Source organism: Chaetodon auriga, chromosome 12, assembly GCF_051107435.1.
Source record: "Chaetodon auriga isolate fChaAug3 chromosome 12, fChaAug3.hap1, whole genome shotgun sequence".
Taxonomy (NCBI): Eukaryota; Metazoa; Chordata; class Actinopteri; order Chaetodontiformes; family Chaetodontidae; genus Chaetodon; species Chaetodon auriga.
The window spans coordinates 19213744-19237925 of record NC_135085.1 but is presented as its reverse complement, the minus strand read 5'-3'; the positions used below and the strand labels follow the sequence as shown (position 1 = coordinate 19237925).

Below are 24182 nucleotides of genomic sequence, written 5' to 3'. Positions count from 1 at the left end.
ATCAGAAATTGAGAAATATAGTCAGCAAGTCACCGTGAATAGACCTTATAGAAACGCTGATACATGTCAGTGCAGGATGCACTCTGATAAGTTTGGAAACCACTTATCAATCAGGTCTTATCATTAGATTTGTCTTCATTTCCAAGCACTTGTTTAACTCTACTGTTGTAGTCACTGATGAAATGAGTTTTTTTTGTTCTGCAAGAACAAAAAAGGAACCAAGCAAAGACATCTTGCATGTGTCTCGCTTGCAAAATAGTGTATGCCTCAAATGCCAGTTTTTTCCCCTCTGCCTCACTTTCACCAAGCCTTCTGGATGAGTGTCTGTCTTTTGTCAACTAGTGCTGGATCCCCACTGTTTGTATTCAGAACGCTTGTTGGCCAATGGCAGATGGCCCTCTGGGCTGCTGGCGAGTGCAGTGAGGAGGGATTTCTCCCCTGCTGATCTGACCATATGAGATTTCTGTGGTATTACAGATATAAAGATATACTGTCATTGCAGACTGATTAAAATCACCTGTGACACTTGGAGCTTCCTGCAGCTCACATTCAGTCCTCAGCACTTGTACATTTGAGATGAACCAAGTAACCTTTTCTTTAACTTATCTCACCTTTCTTTTATTAACATGCCTTTGTCGTTCCTCTCTCACCTGCAGTGTGCCCCGTTCAGTGTAAACATCGAGCCTGCACCAAGGACGACCAGTGCTGCCACGACCAGTGCCTGGGCGGCTGCCTGAAGCCCAACTCAGCCAGTCACTGCGTGGCCTGCCGCGGCCTCCAGCACGAGGGCAACTGTGTGGAGCGCTGCCCCGAAAACCACTTCACCTACAAGGGCTGGCGCTGCGTCTCCTTCGCCTTCTGCCAGGAGCTCCATAACAGATGCAAGCGGGAGAAGGAGCACAACAAGAGCCCCGACTGCCACGAGTACGTCATCCACAACGGTGCCTGCATCCCTGAGTGTCCCTCCGGCTACACGACCGTCAACTCTTCCTCGTAAGTGGATGCTCATGCCGGTCTGATGGGCTCTTGATGGTCTGATGGAACAGTGTGTGATCAGTGAAGCTGGCTCGATATTCTGCATGCATGCTTACAGGAAAATGCTCATTCACATACTCGTTGAGATTTAATCCTGGGCCTTTACATAGGAGACTTGTTGATTCTCCTACTGTTGTACAATTTCCCTAAAAACCCATCTAATTCTGTCGCATTGCTGCACATTGCTGAAAATGAAAATAGTGCCTTAATTGACAAATGCATTTAGGTCACTAGAGATTATGATGACAAAGGTGTTATGCAGTAATCACTTGATTGGAGTAGGAAGAATAATCAGATATGCAACAAATAAGAAGGGGGGTGTGCAGTACTTTCTGATTTTCACACACAAAAGGCCTAATTTAGCTGTCCAGTTAGAAAAAAATGATATAACAGTGAAAATCTCAACAGCAGTAACAACAACAGACACCAATTTAAAAGAAAGAAAGAAAAACAAGTTAAAGCAGTAAATTTCAATTAAAAATAATCGTATCTGTGAGATCCTGCATACACTCCTGCTTTGGTTTAGCTCTCGTCAGTGTGTTTATAGCACAGAATGAACAGGAACTGAAGGTTCTCCATCTGAGCTTAGACGGCACTCTGTATATGTGCACACACACACACACACACACACACGCGCGCCTCTTTTTTTTGTGTGTGTGTGTGAGACTGCAGACAGCTAGGTCAAAGTGGTGCAGCGCAGTAGGAAGGCTGGCACATCTATGTTTCTGCTTTTGAGTCAGTATCCGTCCGCCGCATTTTTTTGTGGCTCACACGCTGCACAAAATTGATGGTTGTTTACCAACCGCTGGTGTCTGCATTGCGGCGTGTGAGCTATAGGCAGTTGCAGACTGTTGTGAAGTGTTTTTTTCCCTTTTCTCTTCATCTGTAAATTACAACCTGTCATGCGTGTATCTTTGTAGCTGCATCTGAGCAGACTTCCCTTTGTAAAGAAGGGTGTTGTACTTGTGCTGACCTGCTAGTGACCTTTATCGCCTCCCTCTTTGACACCTTCATTAACCGTGACAGGGCTGTTGATTAGTGTGGGCGTGCCTGCAAGCACAGACACTCCAGACATCCCTAATCGTTCTGCGCTGGCAGAGGCTGAAAAACGTTGCTGGATCTTTCAAGACTTGCTGTCTTTTGTTACAGCATGACTGGCTAGTTGACTGGGTGGCAGTTAAACACCAGGGGAGTCAGAGGCATTCAGGACAGACTGTGTCCATGCCCTGGGGGCGCTGGGGCTTGACTCCCCTGGCTGGCTGCAAAGAGATAGAGGCTCTATGTGGCAAGCAGCTGCAGGAGCGTAGTCCAGGCAGTCTGTCACTGACGACGGTGATGACAAGGAAAAGTGGTTGTGCGACTGCTTGCGGTGTTTGCGTTGTCATGTGTATTTAACCTTTATTTATCCACGGGGGATTTGCCAAGCACCTAATCTCGGGTTGAACAACACACGGCTTCACATTCATGGAGTTACATACTGTACATTCACACCTGAGAGGTTTCTAGTGGGACTCTCTGAGCAGATCCGGCTCCACTGGAGCAGATGAGGGTGAAGTGCCTTTGCTCAAGTGTACCCCAACCATTTTAGAGAAAGAAAAGAACACAGGTGATTTTCTTTCATTGTTAAGATTTTCCAGGTTGGTCCACAGGTTGGTGTATGCTAGAATATTTAGAATATGCCGGATGTGCTCAGGCTTTCAGCAAAAATCTCCATTCAATGTGATTTATTATCAATAAAATGGTCCGAGCTGTGTTATAAAAACAAAACATCGTTGACATATTTCTTAGGTTTCTGTTGTTGTTTGGTGTTCATACAAACACATACAGGATGAGGTGGTTTGTCACCATCTGGGATCAGCTGATCAATTAGGTAGCATAGCTAATATAGTTTTACATGCTTGTATAATTTCCTTTTTCCTGTACTGCACAGGTGTAGCTGACGTGGAGTTGGTATTGTCTGATAAAGCTCGCATCTTCAGAATTATGCTTGAACAAATTTAGTTAAAAGCAGCCTCTCAGTGTGCAGATTGGATCACATCCTGCCAGGTATTTGCATCAAAAATCCTGCTCATCTCCACCTTTAGGCTACTGTTGACCTGCAGTGAACCCTGCCGCACTCCTCTCAGCCTTTTTATTTTGATTCCCTCTCTGTTCCCCTTATGGCCCATCTCCTCTCTTCGGCATCTCTCTCTCTCTAAGCTGTGGAAATGAAAGTGCTTTGAGGATAAGCGATATATTCAAAGGCGTTATGAGTGTCTGGGCTGAAAGAGCGAACGTGGCACGAGAGAGGGAAAAGGGTCAAGATGGATCAGGAAAGTTATGAGCCAGATACAGGAACAATTCCCTTAACCGTTTGCAAAGCACAGCCACACTTTTCAGCTATTTCTTCCTTAGCCTTTGTGTCATATGGGTGGCTTGTTTTGTTGTTGAAAGCTGGCATTAATCTCAAATGCCGCGTGATCACAGACCACAATGCGTACCCCTTGTTTTATATTTGTTGTGTATTTATACTTTGCAGAGTAGACATGCAATACCATAAAATCCGAAGCACATTAGCTACCGCCCGCTCTCATTATTTGCCATTCACAAAAGAAATGCTACATTCATCTGTAATTGTCCGGCAAGCTTACTCAACTGTTGCCAAACAAAAGCATTTTCACCTCATGAACCAGCTAGCGGCAAAAAAATACTTTAACACACTCAGGACAATGGCCCCATGCGAACAGCCCCATCACCCTCTAATCGTGCCTTAATCCCCTTCAAAAAATGTTCCCCGCAGCACCGCTAAAGGATGTTCGCTTCGCTGTGTGACTCTGAGAGGATGCAGAGGTCGCTGTGTACTTTGGGTTTTACTTCATCAAAGTTTTCACTTGTCCCATTATGAGTGTGGGGATTGTACAGATGGCTGTTCAGGAAATGGGTTAATATGGTCGGCACACAAAGCCGTGACCATATATCTGTTATGAGAAGAGACTGGTTATGAAAACATTATGTAAGCTAGGTTGTAAAAGTCAGTTGTTGAAGTGAAAGGTAGGGGTCAGTTCATTTTCAGTTCATTCAAACCAGAAGTTGAGTCAAGGCTTCATTTTCAGTCCTTTTGTTATGAGCAGTGAAAACAAAAACTACCGCTCGACTCGACTGTCGTTCACCTCAGCTCTACGGAGCATTTTATTGTCTATCAGCTCACCTTTTAGCTGTCTGGCCACCAAAATGATTGTTTCAATTCAATCTCATGAGCGTATTCGGCCGCAGCAGGCAGCTCCTTTCAGCCAGAAAACTCCACACAAGACTGTGAACTAGCTGCTCAGCACCACAGCAGACAGATATCGTTAGGGCTGAGCTGGTGAACACACAGTAGTGGAGCCTTTAGCAGCTATAGAGCCAGATGTTTCCCTGAGATGGTGGAGGGTGACTGTTTGAGTTAAATTCAACAAGTGGACACAGCATGACTCATGAATGCTAATGCTAATGTTGCTATGTATCTTTTGGATACGTGAGTAAGCCTAAGCTGTTTGCCATAAATGTGTGCATTTATCTTTCAAATATGCCACCAGAAATGTCATTCCAGGCTTATTGTTCTAGTATTTCTGTGTTGACGTGAATTCTAAGGGAGGTGGGAAATTACAGGGATTGCATTATTAATGCCACCATGTTTTGCTATTATGCACATGTTCCTCTGAAATATTTTTCTAATCACGGTTTTCTTTTTTTTTCCCTTTGTGCTCCAGGCTCAACTGCACTCCCTGTGCAGGACTTTGTCCCAAGGTATGTATGGGTCTGAAAACTGTGGACTCTGTCACGGCTGCCCAGGCTTTGAGAGGCTGCACTGTTCTCAACGGGAGCCTGGTCATCAACCTCCGAGGAGGAAGTGAGTAACTGTGGTTTGTTTGGTTGAATCAACAACAGACAACAACAAAGAGAGAGTACATAAAAACTACAGACTGGATGTAAAATGAGATAAAATAAGAAAAAGTTTAAAATTCATCGACAAAAATACTTTTTTTTTTAAATGTTTTTATTTGAGTTTCAACACATTGAACATTGAATCACAGTTTGCATAAATTTAGCTATCAAAAAATAGATGTTTGCAAAATAATAAAAACAATTATTTATGTGTCAGAACAGCCTAAATAGGGGAATCGTATTATTTGGCTTTTATATAGAACATAATTGCTGCCAAAGAACATCTGCCAGGGAGCTTTTGTAGTAAGCACACCGTAGACCCAGAAGTCACTTGAAGGCTTTTGTCTTTTGGTTTCCTGCAGACAACATAGCAGCCGAACTGGAGGCCAGCCTCGGCCAGCTGGAGGAGATCACTGGCTACCTGACAGTGCGACGTTCCTACGCCCTCGTATCCCTCTCGTTTTTCCGCAAACTTCATGTTATTCGTGGGGAGGAACAGGAAATCGGGTGAGACTTCTACCAAGCCCATCTTGTCCTCGCCATGTCAGAGCCTCCTCCTGTAATTATGAGTTAAAAGCAGAATGACTGACCTTTTCAAAATGTCTTTCTGTGGTAACTGTTTTTGGTTAGACTTTCCCAAATCATATACGAGGCTTCATTCGGACGAGGTGGAAGAGGCTTGTAGCACAGTGAGCTACACTTACAGTAGAAATGGCAAAGGACGATGATGCTGCAAATTGTAGGCTAACCATGCGGAAATACTTTTCTACTCATGTTATTCAAGAAGCTCTGTGATAATATCCTCAGCTAAATGGCATCGTGTATCATGAAAAATATATTCATGCAATTTTGTGTGTTCTTTTCCAGGAATTACTCATTCTATGCCCTGGACAACCAGAACCTGCGGCAGCTGTGGGATTGGTCCAAACACAAGCTGACCATCCTGCAGGGACGCATGTTTTTCCACTACAACTCCAAACTCTGCATGTCTGAGATCCGCAAGATGGAGGAGGTGACGGGGACCAAGGAGCGGCAAGTCAAGAATGACATCGCCTCAAAGACCAATGGAGACCAGGCCTCATGTAAGGACCTCGGCTCTGAAGACATGCCAGTTGTTGCAGGAGTTACTATGAGTAGAGAAAACACAGAGTCGGTGCAGATGCAAACGGGGTCATGGTTATGATGGTCATTTCTTGTTCCCCTCTGTTTCCAAATGCCTTCCTACAGACCTTTGCTGACACGGTAAAAATAGGAACAACCAACAGAGCAAAACACCAATAACTTAAACATGATAACAGCGATGCAGGTGTTCTGTTTGCGTCCTCAGAGACAGGGTGTCAGGATGAGTTCATGGTGCTTTTATACACATGAAGACAAGGGTGTAATCTAATTTTTTGACATGTTTCCTTCTTAACTTGACATAAAAGAGAGGCAGGAAGGAGAGAAAAATGGAGGGGGCGGGTCGAGGAGGGTTCCTGTTCTGTTGCTGCAGATCTTGGGTCTCCCAAGTGGATCGGAGCAGAGCCCCTGTCAGCTGTGATTATGTCCCAGTTGTCATGGGAGAAAAATGTGTTTTTGAGGCAAAATGTGTGAAGTTGAGGGAAAATGACATATAAATCTATTCTTTTCAACCACAGATGCTCATTTATTGATGGCTGCTGTCAGTGTTGTTGTTCTGTCTCTGCTGGGGTTGACTGCGTTTTGGATTGATTCTAGTCCTCGGGTATATTTCTGACTTCTGACTGACTGACTCCATGTTGGGTTTGCGGAGTTTTTTTCCTCTGGTTCTTTTTGCACCATAAAGATCTCTACTATAAAGGCCCCCGGCCAGAGTTGAAGGTCAGGACATTGCAGCTATGTATTGTATGGTGGCTGAGCGAATCGAGTCACAGAGGTTCAGTTTTTGTCAAGTAGAGGGTGTTGTAGAAACTCCAAAAACTGGGGTGGCACTGTTCTTAGGGTTTAAGACGCAGACCATGAACCGCAACTTCCCTGTTCAAGTCCTGGAGGGGGCCTTTTTTGCATCTCTTTCTAAAAATACTGAAAAAAAGAAACCCCTAAAACACACAGACCAAAATGAAACATGAATATGAAATTGCGCCCCAGAGTTTTGCAGTGTTGGGGGGAGTGCAGTTGTCTCAGTTTAGTCTGAGGGGGGGCCCCATGGTCTTATCTATTTTTAATCTGCTTTAAATGATTGAGTAGGTGAAGGTGGGCGGCTGCTCCAGGACATTGGGATGTTTTCATACTGAATCAACAAAGGCAGATGTTTCTTCACTAATGTCTCTCTATATTTCTCACTTCACTTTGAACTTTTTCAGCCGTTCGTTGCTTTTAATTGATGAATGTCTTTTCTCAGGTGAGAACCATGTGTTGAAGTTTACACAGATTCGAACAATGAGCGATAAAATAATGGTCAAGTGGGAACCCTTCTGGCCTCCAGACTTCAGGGATCTGCTTGGCTTCATGGTGCTCTACAAAGAAGCGTAAGTTAACGTTCACTCAGCCGCAGTCACAACCAGACCTGAATCTCTGTCAGACAAGTACTGTTTTAAGCTGCGTAAGAACATTATAGAACAAACAGATCAGTTAGATCTAGTGGTTGATGGTGGTGTTGTTTCCTGCTTCAATGACTCATTTAAAACGCTTGCATTAGAAATTGTGATATCGTATAAACATGTGAAAACCATGCGTCTTCAGATTGATCAGATAAATTTAAACTTCAGCAGTCTCAGTCTTCAGCAGACTCAGAAGTCGATACAACTGGGGCACATCTTCAGTGATGTCGCTGATGTCTTTGAAGAAGTGTCAGTCCTGGTATCCTGGAATATCCAGCCTTGTTTTGAGGATCTGTCTGACCTCAGTGATATCATTCGAGGCTTTTCCTTCGCAGAGTGGTCAGATAAATACAGTGATGTAAAACATCAAACTCGAACAGTCAAAATCTGTTCTCAGCTTAAGTGTAATTTATGCCTATATATAATGATTTTTTCTTTCATGTACTGTTATTGTTTTTCCCCACAATAGACCTTTTCAGAACGTAACAGAGTTTGATGGGCAGGACGCCTGTGGCTCCAACAGTTGGGTGATAGCTGACGTGGACCCTCCACGTCGAGCCACAGAGGGGGACAAAGAGCAGTTTGAACCAGGACATCTCATCCTGCCGCTGAAGCCCTGGACGCAGTACGCCATACTGGTGAAGACCCAGCTCTCAGCCTCTGATGAGCACCAGGTCCACGGAGCCAAGAGCGAGATCATCTACGTTCGCACCAACGCCACCAGTAAGACCGATTCAGAACATAACAACCTGTAGCTCAACGTGGAGCCATTCGCACTGGTTCTGTTTTTGTTTCCACTGTCCTCCCCCGAGTTTGGGGGCAAGTTTTGTAACCTACATTTCAGCATTTCTCAGGAGGTGGAACTAAATCCAAATTCCAAGTACTCTCAGGGGCATTAAATGGAATAAATGAATGGTAGCTAAAAGGCTAAGCGCTGAATGTGTGTTTCAGTACACAGGCGACATTTTCCATTACATTCCACTGCCTTTTCCACAGCTGCACGTGCCTGGCTAACAGCCCGTGAAAATGGCAAAATCTGTCCTGAAGTTTTGCCATTTTTGAATAAAAAAATGTTCTAGTTTGTAAAACACAGTGGAAACACAAGGTAGGACCTCAGACCAAACTGTGTCGTTAAGTTCCCGTAGTGGGAAAGGCCTATTTTCTTCTCCTGTACCAGAGTTCAACTATTTTTAGGGTCGTCTTGAATCCACATTTCTTGTGGTGTTACTATCATTGACTGGTGGATTTAGTCTTGTGTGTGTCAGTTTGGCTGCTGCCAAAATGTCCTTGGCACAAGAACAGGGAAGAGGAAGACAGATGGGATGATTCGCCTGGGGGGCCTCCGACCGACAGGGCGCCGCCGCGTGCAAGGTGTCTGCATCAGTCGGCCATGCAGCAATCATAAATCTCTTCCCCAGCACTTAATTGTACTCTGCCACCCACAGTGTGTGTCGTGTGCACTTTGGGTTCGTCGTTGCCATGATGTCCTGTCTAACTGGCTTCCTTTTGCACAATGTGCGTTTCCTTCCTGATAAACCGCATCAAACATGACATCCCTCACTCACACGAAACTGGCTTCCAGCAGAAAGGCATCATTCAGTCAACCAGGGTTGTTTTCTATCCGTCTGGCAACCGCTCCGGGTTCCTGGTCTGTGTCATCTTTAACCAGCATACCTCGTCAGAGGGCAAAGCTGTCATTACAGATGAGCTGTTGCTGATGAAACTCAGTCTGACAATGCGGTCGGACCAGTGTGCTGCACCGTCATGAAACGGGGACAACATAATCACACTGCGACAACGAAGCTCTGGTGTCTGTGTCTCCTCAGGGTTCAGTCTGACTTCCCCTCGCACCACTACTTTCTCACATCTGTTCTCCCCATCACACACTCTTCTTATGAAGTATTAATGTCAACTCGTAAACCTTTGTTCAGTCATACAGTTCCTGCTCCACTCCAGGCCAGGACTAGTGTGTCTTATTTTGAAAATATGCGAAAAAGTCAACCCACCACACAATCAGATATGATGCACAGAGATCAGTGTTCATGCCACATGTAGCTGGTAACCTCTTTTGCACTTGCGGCACAGAAGACACATTTTGTTATCAGCTCGCTGCAGTTGATGCAAACCAAAGATCTCAAAACACATTTAGATGTACAGTTGGATAAAAAAAAAACAATCTGTTCTGAAACAATGATTATGTAGCTGCCAAAGACATTTTAGCTGTGTTTAATTCTCACCAACAACGAGCACTTGTGGCTGGTGCCAGAGTCCCCGTCCTGCTTTTGCAAATCACACACTGACTCATGTTTATTATTCCTCTTGCATTAGGGCTGATAATCTGTTTTCACTAAGTAGGATCGAATTAAGAATAGAATAATGTGCGTCACATTGCAGTTTGTTTTGCAATTTGAAAATACATGCAACCCTGCAGCCATGGCATGTCTTAGATGAACTGATACTGTAATTTCACTCGTGCACCACATACCGCATAAGATGCACATGATGTAAAGTTTACATAAACAACTGAGTAGTATGAGAACTAAAACTGCATTAAATAAGTTAAAGACAGTTTTCTAACTTGATCAATCTTTAAAATAAGGTTTAAAAAAACAGCATAACTGCTTTTAGCTACAGTTTTCTGCGAGAATGCAAAACTTACATGAAAACATTTTAATAAATGGATGTAAATAATTCAAAATTTTCAAATATACAAAATACCACACCTGCCAAAACTGTAAACTAGAACTGAAACCAAACATCTAAACCACAGCTTAACACTTAAAAGAGCTAAACTAAAGCTTCCAAAGCCACACTGGAAACCATGATGTAGAGTCATGAAGCATCAGTCTTTAAAACATACAATCAGTATTAAAAATGGTATTAAAATATATGTCAAAATGTGCAAATTACAACAAACAAAAATCATCTTTCATGTGCTGCCCAGAGTTTCACAAGTAGTACTAAAATGACTACTTGCTTATGTGGTCTTCATCAACTTGAACACAACATCTGAACATAAATGGGAATGTCCAGCACAGTGGGAACATCACACATGGCTCTCTAAAATGAGCCAAACACACATCAAGTTGTGTCATAAACCAAAACCAAAACTGCCCAGAGCAGGCAGCTGCTGGTCACACAGCAACGCCCTGCCAGTAAGTGTGTTTCATGACTTGTACTGTTACATGAAATGCAAATCAGATTGAAACGACACTTCTCCTCTGTTATCTTTGATAAATCCCAATGATTCATATGCAGACATTTACTGGAAAAGTCACTGATAATCATACACTTATTACATTTTTTACTGACGTCTTGAAGACTAATAGTTGTTTTCTCCGTTAAGATCAGGATGAGAATCTCTTGTTCATTGCAGAAACACAGGCTGGAGGCTCACTAAACTGCAGTATCATGATCAGTAGAATTACATTCATTGTTTTGAATTGCTTAGCCGCGCAGGCAGCGCAGTGTTTATAAAAAAAATAATACCTTTTATCACAGAAAATGAGCTTGTTAACACTTTGAGGCCACAGTTGAGACCTCTGACAATCCACCATGTTAGTCATTAACTAACACTGTCGTTAAAATGCCTCCACTGGCATATCTATTATATAAATTTAGTTCCTACATTGTGACTTGACACTCAATGGTCAATTTATTAGATACAGCTGGCTAAAGCTAATACAGTCTAATACAACAGCCCTGCAGTAAACTCTACCAGTATGAAGGTTATGATGTTCAGTTTTAGTTGAAGCTGTTGTCTTGAGGTGTTTGGAGGATGTAGTGTATTTCCTCATACTGACGTGTTCCTGTTATTTAACCCATTGATATAAACTGGGTGGATAAACAAACATAAGTGAGGTCCTACATAGCATTAACCTTTCCCATTTCTTAAACCTATCTTCTGTCTGTCTGTGATGTCTCCCCAGAACCCTCTGTCCCGCTGGACCCCATTTCCTCGTCCAACTCTTCCTCACAGATCATCCTCAAGTGGAAACCTCCAAATGACCCCAACGGCAACATAACTCACTACCTGGTCTTCTGCCAGCGCCAGCCTGAAGCCAGCGAGCTCTACAAGTTTGACTACTGTCAGAAGGGTGAGCCACATTGTTTGTGGTTGTCCTGTTTTAGTATCTGTTTCTGTGATTGTGGTTTTGTGTGTTTGACTGTCTGAGAGCGAAAGAGATAGCGAGCGAATGTCTTTTGCCACCTTTATATTAGTAGAGACACTCCTCACTCAAAGGCTTTTGACCACTTCAGGTCTGCTATCAGGACCCTCTGTGGTGTCTTTGTGATCTGACTCTCCTCGCTGGGTCGATATTATTTAGATAATCCAAGTATATATCAACCCTCATGATGTACAAATCAGCACAATCACAATCTTAACAATGACCTTTACCACAAACCTACAAAACAATAACAATAAAGCACCCGACACAACGATCTAAACCTTGTTCTCTTGATAGATTTTGTTAGCTAACTTCTTGTACATGAAACATAATTGAGTCTGATATAACTCAGCTTTTCTAGGACCAGGAAGAAGAGCCTTGTTGTTAATTTTATAACATGTTTTACAAAAACGGTTTTATTAGCTGCAGAAGCTCTGACAGAATTTCCTCAACCCACACATTTTTTTCATTAAATAAAAACATGGCGACAGCAATATGTCTGAGGCACAGTGTTCATGGAGTCTCAGCAGGATGAGATTTTGGACAGAAAAGCGCAACGGGAAAGCAATTTGTGGAATGGTTTTATCTTTGAGTGCATTCTAAGCGTAGTAACCGCTTTCTGAATTGAACTGTTGCCCTTAAGAGGGAAAATGCTACTCTGGACCCAGCGAGCAAGAAAATCAATTGCGGTGAAGGTGAATCTTGTATTTGGGTGGTATTATGTAGCTTAAACTATGTGAAACCCGACACTGGGACAATCATGATCTTCCTCTCACTCCGCCTCAGGTTCAGGCAAAGTTCAGACATTTATCTTGGTTGAATTATTCCTGTCACAGCCTGACCTACGTCGATGCCCTGCCGTCACTGCCCTTCCATGTTAGCACACAACCAAGCCCAAACTTTCCTCTTTTGAACTCCCATAACTCCCACACATCAGAGAGATGGGAGTCTGCGGGGAGGTCGTGTCACTGGTAATTTATCTCCACTAGAGAGGGTGAGGACCTGGGGATGACAATGACAGACATGCCCCTCAGGCATGTGTGTGGGAGGATGTGTGCGTGGATATTTGTGCATCAGACTGTGTTATGTGTCCGTGTTTATTGCACCTGTCATCCCACTCTTACTGATTGTTTTTTTCCCTCTCGCTTTTTCTCCGACTCTATTTCACCAGGGATGAAGCTTCCGTCACGAGTGCCCACTCAGGTGGACAGTGACGAGGAGCAGAAGTGGAACCAGACGGAGGAGCAGGGCCAGGGGACACGATGCTGTGCCTGCCCAAAAACCGACAAGGAGCTCAAGAAGGAGAAAGAAGACTCAGAGTACCGCAAAACCTTCGAGAATTACATCCACAATGAAGTCTTTGAGATCAAGTAAGACAACTGACAACAGAGTTGTCTGTGTATGAATTACATGCAAAAGAACTGTTTATTAGCTTTATTGCGCACAAACGTTGAGGTTTGAGTCAAGTTGGACTAAATCAGAAAGGCTTTTCCCTTCTTTGTCTTGATGTTGTCAAACTCAATCCAGTTCAACATTGTTTAGCTTCCGACACAACAAATCAAAGTCCTCATGCACCATCTTGTGTTTGGTATTTGGATTATGCAAAGCACCCTCATAAAGGAGCAGTTTGAGCGTTAAGACTCAATCAAATTGTCTTACTACATTCTGCCCAGTTACGTTTTATTTAAATGTCACTGGAGTATGAGGGGTTCATCTTAAACTGTCCTTCAGGACCATCAACCCTTCAGCCACAAGGTCAAACAGAAAATGACAAAAATACGAACAAAATTCAGAATGGGACACTGTATAAGGGCGGGGTTTGGTTGAGCAGTTCGTACCACGTGTTGTCCGACCCCATTGAAAATCATGTTTATAGTTGAACCGAATAGCCGCAGTGGAAGGCAGAGTGAAAAACCAGCCGTCACAGCGAGGGGAGAGATGCAATATCAATTAGATATCTCTCCTGGTGAACAATCATGATGTTGCACTTATTACAGACTAAAAGTTACAGAAATAGTTGTGTAACAAATGAAAAAGAGAAAGCTGGAGAGAGAAGTTCAAGCCCTGGCTCCTTGCTCGTGCTGCACAGCTGGCCCATCATGTCGTAAAGTGGGTGTAAATGTTGCATAGTTGAATTGGTAAAGTTACAGAAACTGCCAGACGCAGGAGGGGGTTTCTGAAGCTCTTCCACCATCCGACAAGCAGTTCTGACGGAGTTTAAAAGCAGTCTTTTTCATTTCTTTTAGATTTTCCTTCTATCTTCTCAAAGTCTAATGCCTTTTTGTCAAATTTGATGTCTTTATGCATTCTGTAAATCACTTTAAACTTGTCTTTCCTCGCCCAGACGCTCAAGGCAGCGACGGTCCGTGATGGGTATCGCCAACCGAACGCACCCCTTCCTCACCACAGCCCCAAGCCCGCCACAGGGCACAGACATCCCCGAGGACGAGGACACCTTTGAAAGCACAAAGACTGTGGTCACCGTCCACGCCAAGGAGTCCACTGTCATCTCCAACCTGCGCCACTTCACCAGCTATCAGATTGAGATCCACGCCTGCAACCACCCGACCGACCCGGCCCGCTGCAGCATGGCCGCGTACGTCAGCGCCCGCACGATGCCTGAAGGTGAGGAGGCTCTGACACTTCTTCCTCTGTTACAGCCCAGTTAGTGGTACTTTTTATGGGACTTTTAGTAATACGGTCTGTGCTTTTTGGCGTACTGACATTTGTTTGACAGATGATGCTGTGAAGAGTTGACACGAGGCCCACTTCATTATACAACACCCCTGCACCTCATCTTCTTTAATGCAGTTTTAATAGAAATATCATTCATGAAACCATGTGACTTTGTTTTCCGCAGACAAAGCGGATGACGTCGAGGGTCCCATCAGTTACGAGGTGACAGAAAATACAGTGCACATCACATGGCAGGAGCCAGTGGCCCCTAATGGTATGATCATCCTGTACGAGGTCAACTACAAGAGACTGGGAGACACCGAGGTGAAGAAACACAACACACACAAGCACACACACCTATCTGTCATGCCTTTATGGCTTTAGTGTTTGTAGTGATTTGAGTTGTTGGGTCACCGAGTACATGAGTTCACCGCCGAGTTCACCGCGAGACATAAACACATGCCCTCATTCTTCCTCAGAAGGCACTTTTTCTACTCCCCTTTCTCATTAAACATAATGGCTGAGGCTACTAATGAACACATACTAATGGCAATTTAACCGAGAATCAAATTGAATTTATCCATCTTAAAACGAGCCATGCAGCACAGACAAATAAGAGAGGCAATACTCATTACTTGACTCGGATTTTGAAATTTGGCCTCGTGGTCTCGCTACTGTAATGTGGTTGATTAACTTAATGGAAAAGTTTTAGTTGCTATGGAGACTGATCTGCAAAACATCTGGCTGTTATTTGCTCAGATGTCTCCACATTGGAAACATAAAGACATGAAACACTTTTAACAAGGCAGAGGAAACAGTGTATCCTATACAATGAGTCAAAATGCTATTTTAAACTGGGAAATGATGAAGCAGCTGTTTGCCATATGATGCTGCTTCTTTGTTTGTTGTCCACTGCCTGAACCTCAGTGTTGTTCCTCCACAGGAGCTGCACTACTGCGTCTCGAGGAACATGTACAAGGTGACCCGTGGCTGCAAGCTGAAGGTGATGCATCCTGGGAACTACACGGTGAGGATCCGGGCCACCTCCCTGGCTGGGAACGGATCCTGGACCGAGCCCACGTACTTCTACGTCCAGGATGCAAGTAAGTCTCCATCTGCCACAAAGACAAACCAAGTGAAGATTTTGGCTGCGTCTCAAATCCAGACAGCGTACAAATTCTATGCAGTATGTACTACACACTGATCATCGAAGTGTACTGAGCCACTGTAGATTAAACTTCACAAAGAGACATCAAAATGTTTTCCTTAAGATTTAACCCTTCATTTTAGTTTTACAAACACAATTTATTGAAGTTTCCCCAGCAGTGAGCTGTGCATGGCATATTTAGCAGAATAGATAGAGAGCACATTCAAAAATCGACAGTACTTAGTTTGCATGCTGTCTGCTTCAAGTACACGTTATTTTTGTCTCTCTTGTAGTGTGAAGACAGTACGTACTCAAAACCTGCACAGAATCAGTAGTGTAGATTTGGGACTTGGCGTATGTTTAGTCTGAAATTAATTTGCTAATGTTCGTATTCTGGAAAACATGAATCAGTTGCAGAAAGGACAGTAGCAGCGATTTTCATTTTGAGCCCTAGTTCATGGATGTAAATCTGCTATTATTTTACCTTAAAATACTTCTTGTCTTCTTATCTAAACAGTAATCAACTGCTGTCAAAATCATTAAATCCAGACAGGAAATGAGTGTAATCATACATAAAAGCAGAATATTTACATGAAAAAGATGCACAAGCTTCACATGACTTAGTCCTCTTAAGCTTTTTCACCAGATCAAAAGATGCTACTTGAAGCAGATCATGTTCACAGAGCAGCATAATGGCTTTCATAAGAGCTTGTTTTTGTGCTTCACCTGAAATGTGACTCATTGTTCTGGCGGATGTGTTGAACAGGCGATCCTCTCTACATCGTGAAGATCGTCATCGGACCAGTCATCTGCTTTGTCCTGCTGCTGTTTGTGGCCGTGGCGGGATTCGTCATATTCAAGAAGAAGTACGCAATAATCACATCCTGCTCAGTCACTCCTGTTCTTAGTACTTCACATTTTGTTTGTGTTCTCATGAAGTGTTTTTCTTGTTTTCCTTTTAGTCAAACTCAAGGGCCGAGCGGTCCCATCTACGCCTCCTCAAACCCAGAGTATCTCAGTGCTAATGACGGTGAGCAAACAGTGATACAGATGCTGAGTGTTTTCACTTTAAACTTCACTTTAAAGATTATGGCACCTTACTTAGTGAGAGGCAGTGGAGAGGACTCCAAAGCCACTAAAACCAACTTTCAGTCAGTAATGTGCTTCAGGTAACAGAATGATAATGAACTTTTAATCCATGTTTTGATTGTAATCATTTAATAAGGATTCACTCAGCTCAAAAACAGATTGAAACAGTCCAATAACACCGGAGATGACAGTTTGTGCAACTCTGTGCTACTTGGATATCGGTAAAATACAGTTTGCAGTGCAGATGATGTAATCCTCAGCCGTCTTACAGAATTATTCATCAAACCTGAAATGCACTCTTCAGACCCCAGTTTGTTTGACAGCTCATTAACGTGCATTAAACAATCACCGCCTGCAGCAAACACATAACTAAAGGTAACTTCACGGCCTTTGCTGGATTATTCAGGAAAATCAGATAATATGTTTTTGTGTGTTTCACGCATGATATCTGTGACACGCCTTAATCAACTTTGCCCTGCACTTGCTCATCCAATCAGTTTAAATGCTCCAAAGCAAAGAAACGTGCCCAAAATCTCTTTAAGCTGCAGCATCTTAAAACACTAACCGGTTTCTTTCAGAATTTAACATTTAATTCACAAAACATAAGATCGGTCTTGGAAAGATGGTCGAGCATAATGGAGAAATCTTACTCCTGGTCTACTGACTTCACAGCACACAGTCATACAGTATAAAGCTGCATGTGTAACGTGTTCCTGGAAATGTGTCGGCAGTGTATGAGGAGGATGAGTGGGAGGTGGCCAGAGACAAGATCAACATTCTGAGAGAACTGGGTCAGGGCTCCTTTGGCATGGTCTACGAGGGCATCGCCAAGGACATCATCAAGGGCGAGGGGGACACACGTGTAGCAGTGAAGACGGTGAACGAGTCGGCCAGCCTCAGAGAGCGAATCGAGTTCCTGAACGAGGCCTCGGTCATGAAGGCCTTCAGCTGCCATCATGTGGTAAGGAGCCCGCCACATCTTTTGAGAGAGAAACTTGAAGAGTTGTATTATTTGGTTGCTGGCGATGTGTTGAAGTGCCAGGAAGGGTGTGAATCAGTGAACCCCACTAATATCCTTTAACCGTCAATAATTAGACACGTTACTGATCTAGAATAGTCGGTACTAAATGTCGCATCATGTGCAAATACCAGCCCGCTCCTACATTTAGCTGTGTGAAGGGCAGCAGTATCACCTGCTGCTACCAGACCAGTTGTCATACTGCAGTTAAATCAGACTATATGGAAATGAAAACACCCTCGCTCTCGTCCCCCAGGTGCGTCTGCTGGGCGTCGTGTCTAAAGGCCAGCCCACCCTGGTGGTGATGGAGCTGATGACCCACGGAGACCTGAAGAGCTACCTGCGCTCTCTGCGACCTGACGCTGAGGTAACGAGATTGCAACACTGACCCTTGAATCAAGAGCCAAAAAATGAAGTGTTTGAGTTACGCTCATGTTTGTTTTAGGCTGGATTGAACTCTTAGTTTGGTGGACTTGCGACAGCACACATGTAGAAATGCTTCTGTCATGAACTTCTTCTTTTCACTTCTGCATTCTAAGGAGATAAATGGTACACTAATTCTTTGCTGCATTTTTCTTATCAGTATGCAAATTTCTGATGGCTTCTTATTCATCTCTGCATGGGAAATTTCACTTTTGCAAGAAAGGGCATAACAGACAGGACGACTCAACAGCCGGTGGTTTACACAGATATACTGTTTTGCTGTATTGATTTATACTTATCCCTTGATCCTGTACTGCTCTTATCTGCAAAATAAGGATCTACTTTGGCACCTTCTGATGCCTCATCTTGAGAAGTGCTATATGAATACACTTAACTTAACTTTACATGTAAAAGCACAGTGGCTCCTCAGCTTCTAGCAGGGCTGAGGACTCAGACACAGACTGTACAAATACAGAACAATTCAAATCCATCAGTGTTTAAATTAACCAGCAGTTAACACAATAAGTAAATTGACTTTTCCAACACATTTCACTCCATCTGCTGTTTTCTTGCCAGCCAGATTGTTGAAACCAAATTACCAAATGTAATTTGATTAGACGAGGGGCTGTGTGGCCTGATATGGATCTATCCGTGTGGTGGTATCACAGTAACGGAAACTGCTATACCTTTTCGGTTACCGTTGCACAGTGTTAAATCCCACATTGAATTTACTTTTGATATGTGTACAGATGACTTGTGTGTCATCCTCTGAAGTGTGTCAACATACAGATGGCACTTGGATTGGGATGAGGAGGATGGATGTTGATAGAGGACTTGAGCAGTTGGCACTAAGTCAGTCAAAATCATGGCAGTCGCCTCAGAGGGGCTTATTTTGAGATGAACACCAGGCCTCCAAACTGACGAGGGAACTGTTCCTGCTAAGTGTGCTGATGAACTGTTGGCAATAATAAACCTCAGCATTTTTATGCTGGTGGGATCGAAGAAGTTTTTAAATATCAAAACTTTATATCAAAATCAACACTAGATCATGAGTCGCTGGCATGAAAAAAGGACGTCTGAACCTTTGTTTGCAGATCAGAAATTGAAAATCTGTCTTTTGTCCCTCAGAACAACCCTGGGCGTCCACCGCCAACTCTGAAGGAGATGATCCAAATGGCCGCTGAGATCGCAGACGGCATGGCTTACCTTAACGCCAAGAAGTTTGTCCACAGAGACCTGGCAGCCAGAAACTGCATGGTGGCTCACGATCTCACCGTCAAAATAGGAGGTAAGTCATGGCTCGGGGTGGGGGCCTGTGTGTAAAATGGAAGAAAATTGGAAATTTTCTTACTACCCCTGATGGTAGAAAAACATGCTGCTACTTGCATGACTGTGACAGTAGATTGTATTTGAACTTCGTTTACTCACATAAGAGTCATTCTTTAAAATTGAGTCACCAACATTAAGCCTATGTCTGTGAAACCCCTCACATTACAGTGTGGGCGGATAATCTGTGCAGACCAGCCTCAAATTGGAAATTAGACCCAGAATCCCCACTTACCCCTCTAGTGCGGGGCCAACTTTACCTCAACAACACCATTCAAGTCTAATTGGATGTATTTATTCAGCATCTTAGAATAAGAGAGTGCTTCACAACGTTAAAACAGATTCCAACAGATTACAGCCTCAGTAAAAAAAGATTAGATATATTTTAAAAGCAGATGACATATTAGAATTTATTACTTCCCCACAACGTTAAACAGTGCGCAGCAAATGACATCAGCGTAGGTTTGACCGCAACTAATGAAAATCATGTTTCCTTCCCAGACTTTGGTATGACCAGAGACATCTACGAGACCGACTACTACAGGAAGGGAGGGAAGGGCCTGCTGCCCGTCAGGTGGATGGCTCCCGAGTCCCTGAAGGACGGAGTCTTCACTGCACATTCAGACTGCTGGTCAGTGACGCCTCTCATTTTGGGTTTGTGTGTAGGTGGAGGTGCTGCATTTAGCATAATATGGTGTTGAGTGACAGCTGGTGTCAAGCAGCATCTGAAAGAGGAGAAAATGAGCATGGAAGAAATCAGGGTTCGTTCAGCATATTCAGAGATTCTGGAAGCAGAAAAACAAGAGCCAGCTCATCAGTAGCAGCTTGCTCTTGATAAAATAGCGTTTTTTTTTTCTTTGTTACAAAGGCATTATTTTACTTAATTGTGTTAGGCTGTTTTGTTAATGTTTTTTTCTTTGTGGCAAAAGCTAATCATTTCCTGTTGAGTTCATTTTTAGAGCAACACGGGCCATAAAACCAGACCAGAATAACAAAAGTAAACACATTACAATTATTAGAATATGAGATCAGAACCCGTGTGTGTAGCTAACCTGTTTTCATCCGACGTTGTTTACAAGCCTGCGCCTCTGCCCTCAGTCTACCTGTTCACTGCTTCAAGTGTTTACAGACAGATTTACTCTGTCGGGTGTCTAATTGGCCTGTCCTCATTCTCCCTGTGTCGCTGTTGTTGTCTGTCTCCCGCCTGTTTGCCAGGTCATTCGGGGTCGTGCTGTGGGAGATCAGCACGCTGGCCGAGCAGCCGTACCAGGGCCTGTCCAACGAGCAGGTCCTCAAGTTCGTCATGGACGGAGGCTACCTGGACCGGCCGGACAACTGCGCAGACAGACTGTGAGTACAAGTCAAGGGCCAAGGTTAAATATGGACTGAGGAAAACAAGAGTTGTGTTGTAATAGTTTACCTAGTTAAGACTGCCTGAGACAAGTCAGTTTATTTACGCAGCTCAAAATCACAGATTTTCCTCAGAGGGTCTTACAGGCTGCGTTAGACCTAAAACAATAGTCAATAAATCAATTAGTTCATCGACACAAAGCTAGTTAGCAAATATTTGCTCCTTCTCTCTGTTTTATATCTTATTATAAAACATATTCAAATATATCATCATTGTAAACTGAAAGTCTCAAAATAAACTACAATTCCCATGTTCATTGCAGTGAAGGGACATGCCACTCAGTGTGGCTCATTGATGTGAGTTTAATAGTTTCTGGACAAGCAGTGGAGCTCTATGGCACAGAGGAATGAGCTACATCAGACCACTGTTACCTAAAAATAAGGACTTTATGAGAGAAAGACACGAGTACGGTGACCAAAATAAACATCAGACATCAGTTTCATGTAACCATGATCTCACTGTCCCTCTCTCCTCACCCAGACACAACCTCATGCAGATGTCTTGGCAGTACAACCCCAAGATGCGTCCCACCTTCCAGGAGATCATCGAGATGCTACGCGAGGACCTGCATCCCACCTTCCAGGAGGTCTCCTTCTTCTACAGTGAGGAGAACAAGCCGCCGGAGAGCGAAGACTTTGACCTGGACATGGAAAACATGGAGAGCATCCCGCTGGACCCGTCGTCCTACTCCCAGAGGGAACAGTGTTTGGACAGGGACGAGGCCTCCTCCATGGGCCTGAGGGGCAGTTACGAGGAGCACCACATCCCGTTCACACACATGAACGGGGGAAAGACCAATGGACGAATACTGGCCCTACCGCGGTCCAGCCCCTCCTAACATACTGTACACACCCCCGCACACATGTCGATGCTATAGATTTAAATATATTTTTGTTTTTTTGTTGTCATTTTATATAGATCACACTTTTATCACTCTCTCTTCAGAAGCCCATCAGTGCATATCTCAGGACCTTATTTTTCTCCTCAGATGCCACAAACACACACTACAGCAAGTCCGCGTATGGATGCCAGACGACACTTTTTTGTATTTAAGGATGAATCTCCCGCGTCTCTCTTGTTCATGATTGTAGTTTATATACTGTATATATATTGTCAAGTTTGTGCTAGACTGGGTGGATAATGGATTCAACTGTGAAACAAACTCTTGACAAACAAGAAGGCTGCTAAACCCACTGCCCCTTCCCGAGTCCAGACTGTGTCTCTCCCCCCTCACTCATCAAAAAGGGTTCATCCCCGGATTGCTAAGATATGAAAAAAGTGCCCTTCTATTTTGTCTGTGGCCTACATCAGTTGTCATGGAACTGTGTCTCAATCTTCGTACGCAAGTGGATGACGAACTGAAAATGACTTTGGGAACTCTGTGTTGGACGGGCGCAGACGGTCCATCCTCGAACAAACTCTGATCCACTGGAGAAGCTGGTTGAAGTGGCTTACCTCCTCACACTCTGCAGTATTCCAAAATGGCACACAGGATGAACACAGGACTTTTTGTCAGGTTATGTTTTTTAAATTTATTTACGTGTCTTTTCCTTTTTTTCCCCCCCCTTTTTGAGTTTTCACATTTACAGCTGAAGGATATTTAAACCATTTTCAAAAACATGTTGGTGAACGAGTTCCTCAGATTGACCAATAGCTGCTTCTTTGGTATATTTTAGTGGGTATAGATGATAAAAATATATAAATATATATATATATATATAAATATATTATTGATGTTTTTGTACATAGTTGATATGTTGTCATTCTTGAGGTATTTTCTGGTCATAGAAAATGTTTTTACATGTTAGTCTCTTATGTTTATTTTTTCTAATCCAGAAAATCATACTAATTAGCTTTTTGGACTCATGATCAACCAACAGCACTTGGTCTTTTTGCTACGCGATGCCCCGGAAAAAGAGTGTTTGGCGTCTTCAGCTTAAGATGTCTGCCCATCATATCAAGATCAAATAAAATAGTGCTGTAAATAATGCAGCAAGGTGCATTCATGAACAGGCTCTGGCAGTGCTTCAGTTATTTTCCATTGTCTGAATTCATGTGTTTTTCCTGTCGGCGATGTCTTTCTTCAGTGGATACTGAGATTCGTCATGTGTATATAAAGGGAAGTTGTGGTTTTAACTAAGTGAGTAAAGCATGGAAAGGTCTGGGTTTATTTCCAACAGCACCAGCCCATATGATGTACACAAATTCAACTCAATCTACAGACGTGCAGATGTTGATATTTGTGGAATATCTTTAACAGTATATTGGTAGATACTCCTTTAACACCTCGTGATCAAATACTTTTGGCAATAACCCCTCAAATTTGTTTTTTTCAGGCTTTTGATAAAGGTTATACTGAAGCAACATTTCTCGTACAGATATTTCACAGATGGTGATGACATTAAAGGCAGAATGAGTAGGATTTGTCAGTTGTGGTTTGTAAACACAACATTCAAAGTTGGTCGCTCCTCCCATGTTCATAGCTTCCTCCTGGATGGCACCTGGTCCCTGTGAGTCCTGCCCTCAGACCCAGCAGGCTGTCATTGGCTGGGGGTTGCACGCCCACTGCCCAAAGGTTGACGCCCAGAAATGTCCTGAACACAGCAAAATAAGAAAATACAGGCAGAGGACAGGCTCTCTGCAGACAGACTGATTAAGACAAATTATTTTTGTATGAGTCTATACATTGTTTTAAGGAAAGTCCTACTCATTCTGCGTTTAAATTCTGATTTTTACCAAAATTGCTTGCATTATAAATATGATAAAGATCAAGAAATGGAAACACCACTAATAATCCTAAAGTAAGAAAAATACAAGCCTACATAAATTACAAGGCAGGCTATGAAATGTTCATGTACAGCAATGTTCCATCTGTATGTCTGCTGATATGTAAATCAGTTGTGACTCATCACATGTCTCTCAGGCATTTATCAAATTGCATATTTTTAAATATTATGTGCCATAATGAGGGCGTCATCTGTAAGTGGGTCCAGTGCTGGGTAGCTGTGTCACAGTTCAGGACCCAGTTTTCTAAGTTTGACTCAACTGAACTCCTGAGGTGTTTTCTAGTGCAATGGTGCCACCTGCTGGACAACAATGGGATGGAACCTACCTTTGAAAAGGCTAAGGTTCACACTTTTGACACTTATTTCTGCACAATATTATTAACATGTACATCTTTCTGATAAAGGTGGATGTGAACTAACAAAGAAATCTTTCAAGATGAAGTTTTTCAACACTGCCATGTAAAGGCAGTGTAGACACGGTCATCATGTAGTTTAACTCGTACATAACTGTGACCCTCTTATTATCTCCTATAAAGCTGCAGGGCTTGCAAATGGTACTAAAGGGTAGGTTCACACTTTAATACGCCGCTCATGTGTACACTGAAAGCCTTATTGGCAGCTGTAATAAGTCCTCCAGTCCT

General features: G+C 43.2%; 1 protein-coding gene across 1 annotated transcript in view; it reads left to right on the top strand.

Moving 5' to 3' along the window:
• insra (insulin receptor a) overlaps positions 1-22769 on the top strand; it is a 51118-nt gene extending 28349 nt beyond the window's left edge. The window contains exons 3-21 of the mRNA XM_076744590.1: positions 657-993; positions 4764-4903; positions 5301-5445; positions 5806-6020; positions 7298-7424; positions 7966-8219; positions 11426-11593; positions 12837-13035; positions 14010-14290; positions 14526-14665; positions 15285-15444; positions 16255-16354; positions 16451-16518; positions 17309-17538; positions 17852-17962; positions 19147-19306; positions 19846-19975; positions 20560-20694; positions 21236-22769. Of these exons, the coding sequence (XP_076600705.1) occupies positions 657-993; positions 4764-4903; positions 5301-5445; positions 5806-6020; positions 7298-7424; positions 7966-8219; positions 11426-11593; positions 12837-13035; positions 14010-14290; positions 14526-14665; positions 15285-15444; positions 16255-16354; positions 16451-16518; positions 17309-17538; positions 17852-17962; positions 19147-19306; positions 19846-19975; positions 20560-20694; positions 21236-21593 (3458 nt within the window). The 3' untranslated portion in view covers positions 21594-22769. The remainder of the gene's footprint in view (positions 1-656; positions 994-4763; positions 4904-5300; positions 5446-5805; positions 6021-7297; positions 7425-7965; positions 8220-11425; positions 11594-12836; positions 13036-14009; positions 14291-14525; positions 14666-15284; positions 15445-16254; positions 16355-16450; positions 16519-17308; positions 17539-17851; positions 17963-19146; positions 19307-19845; positions 19976-20559; positions 20695-21235) is intronic.
• Positions 22770-24182: the final 1413 nt, after the last annotated feature.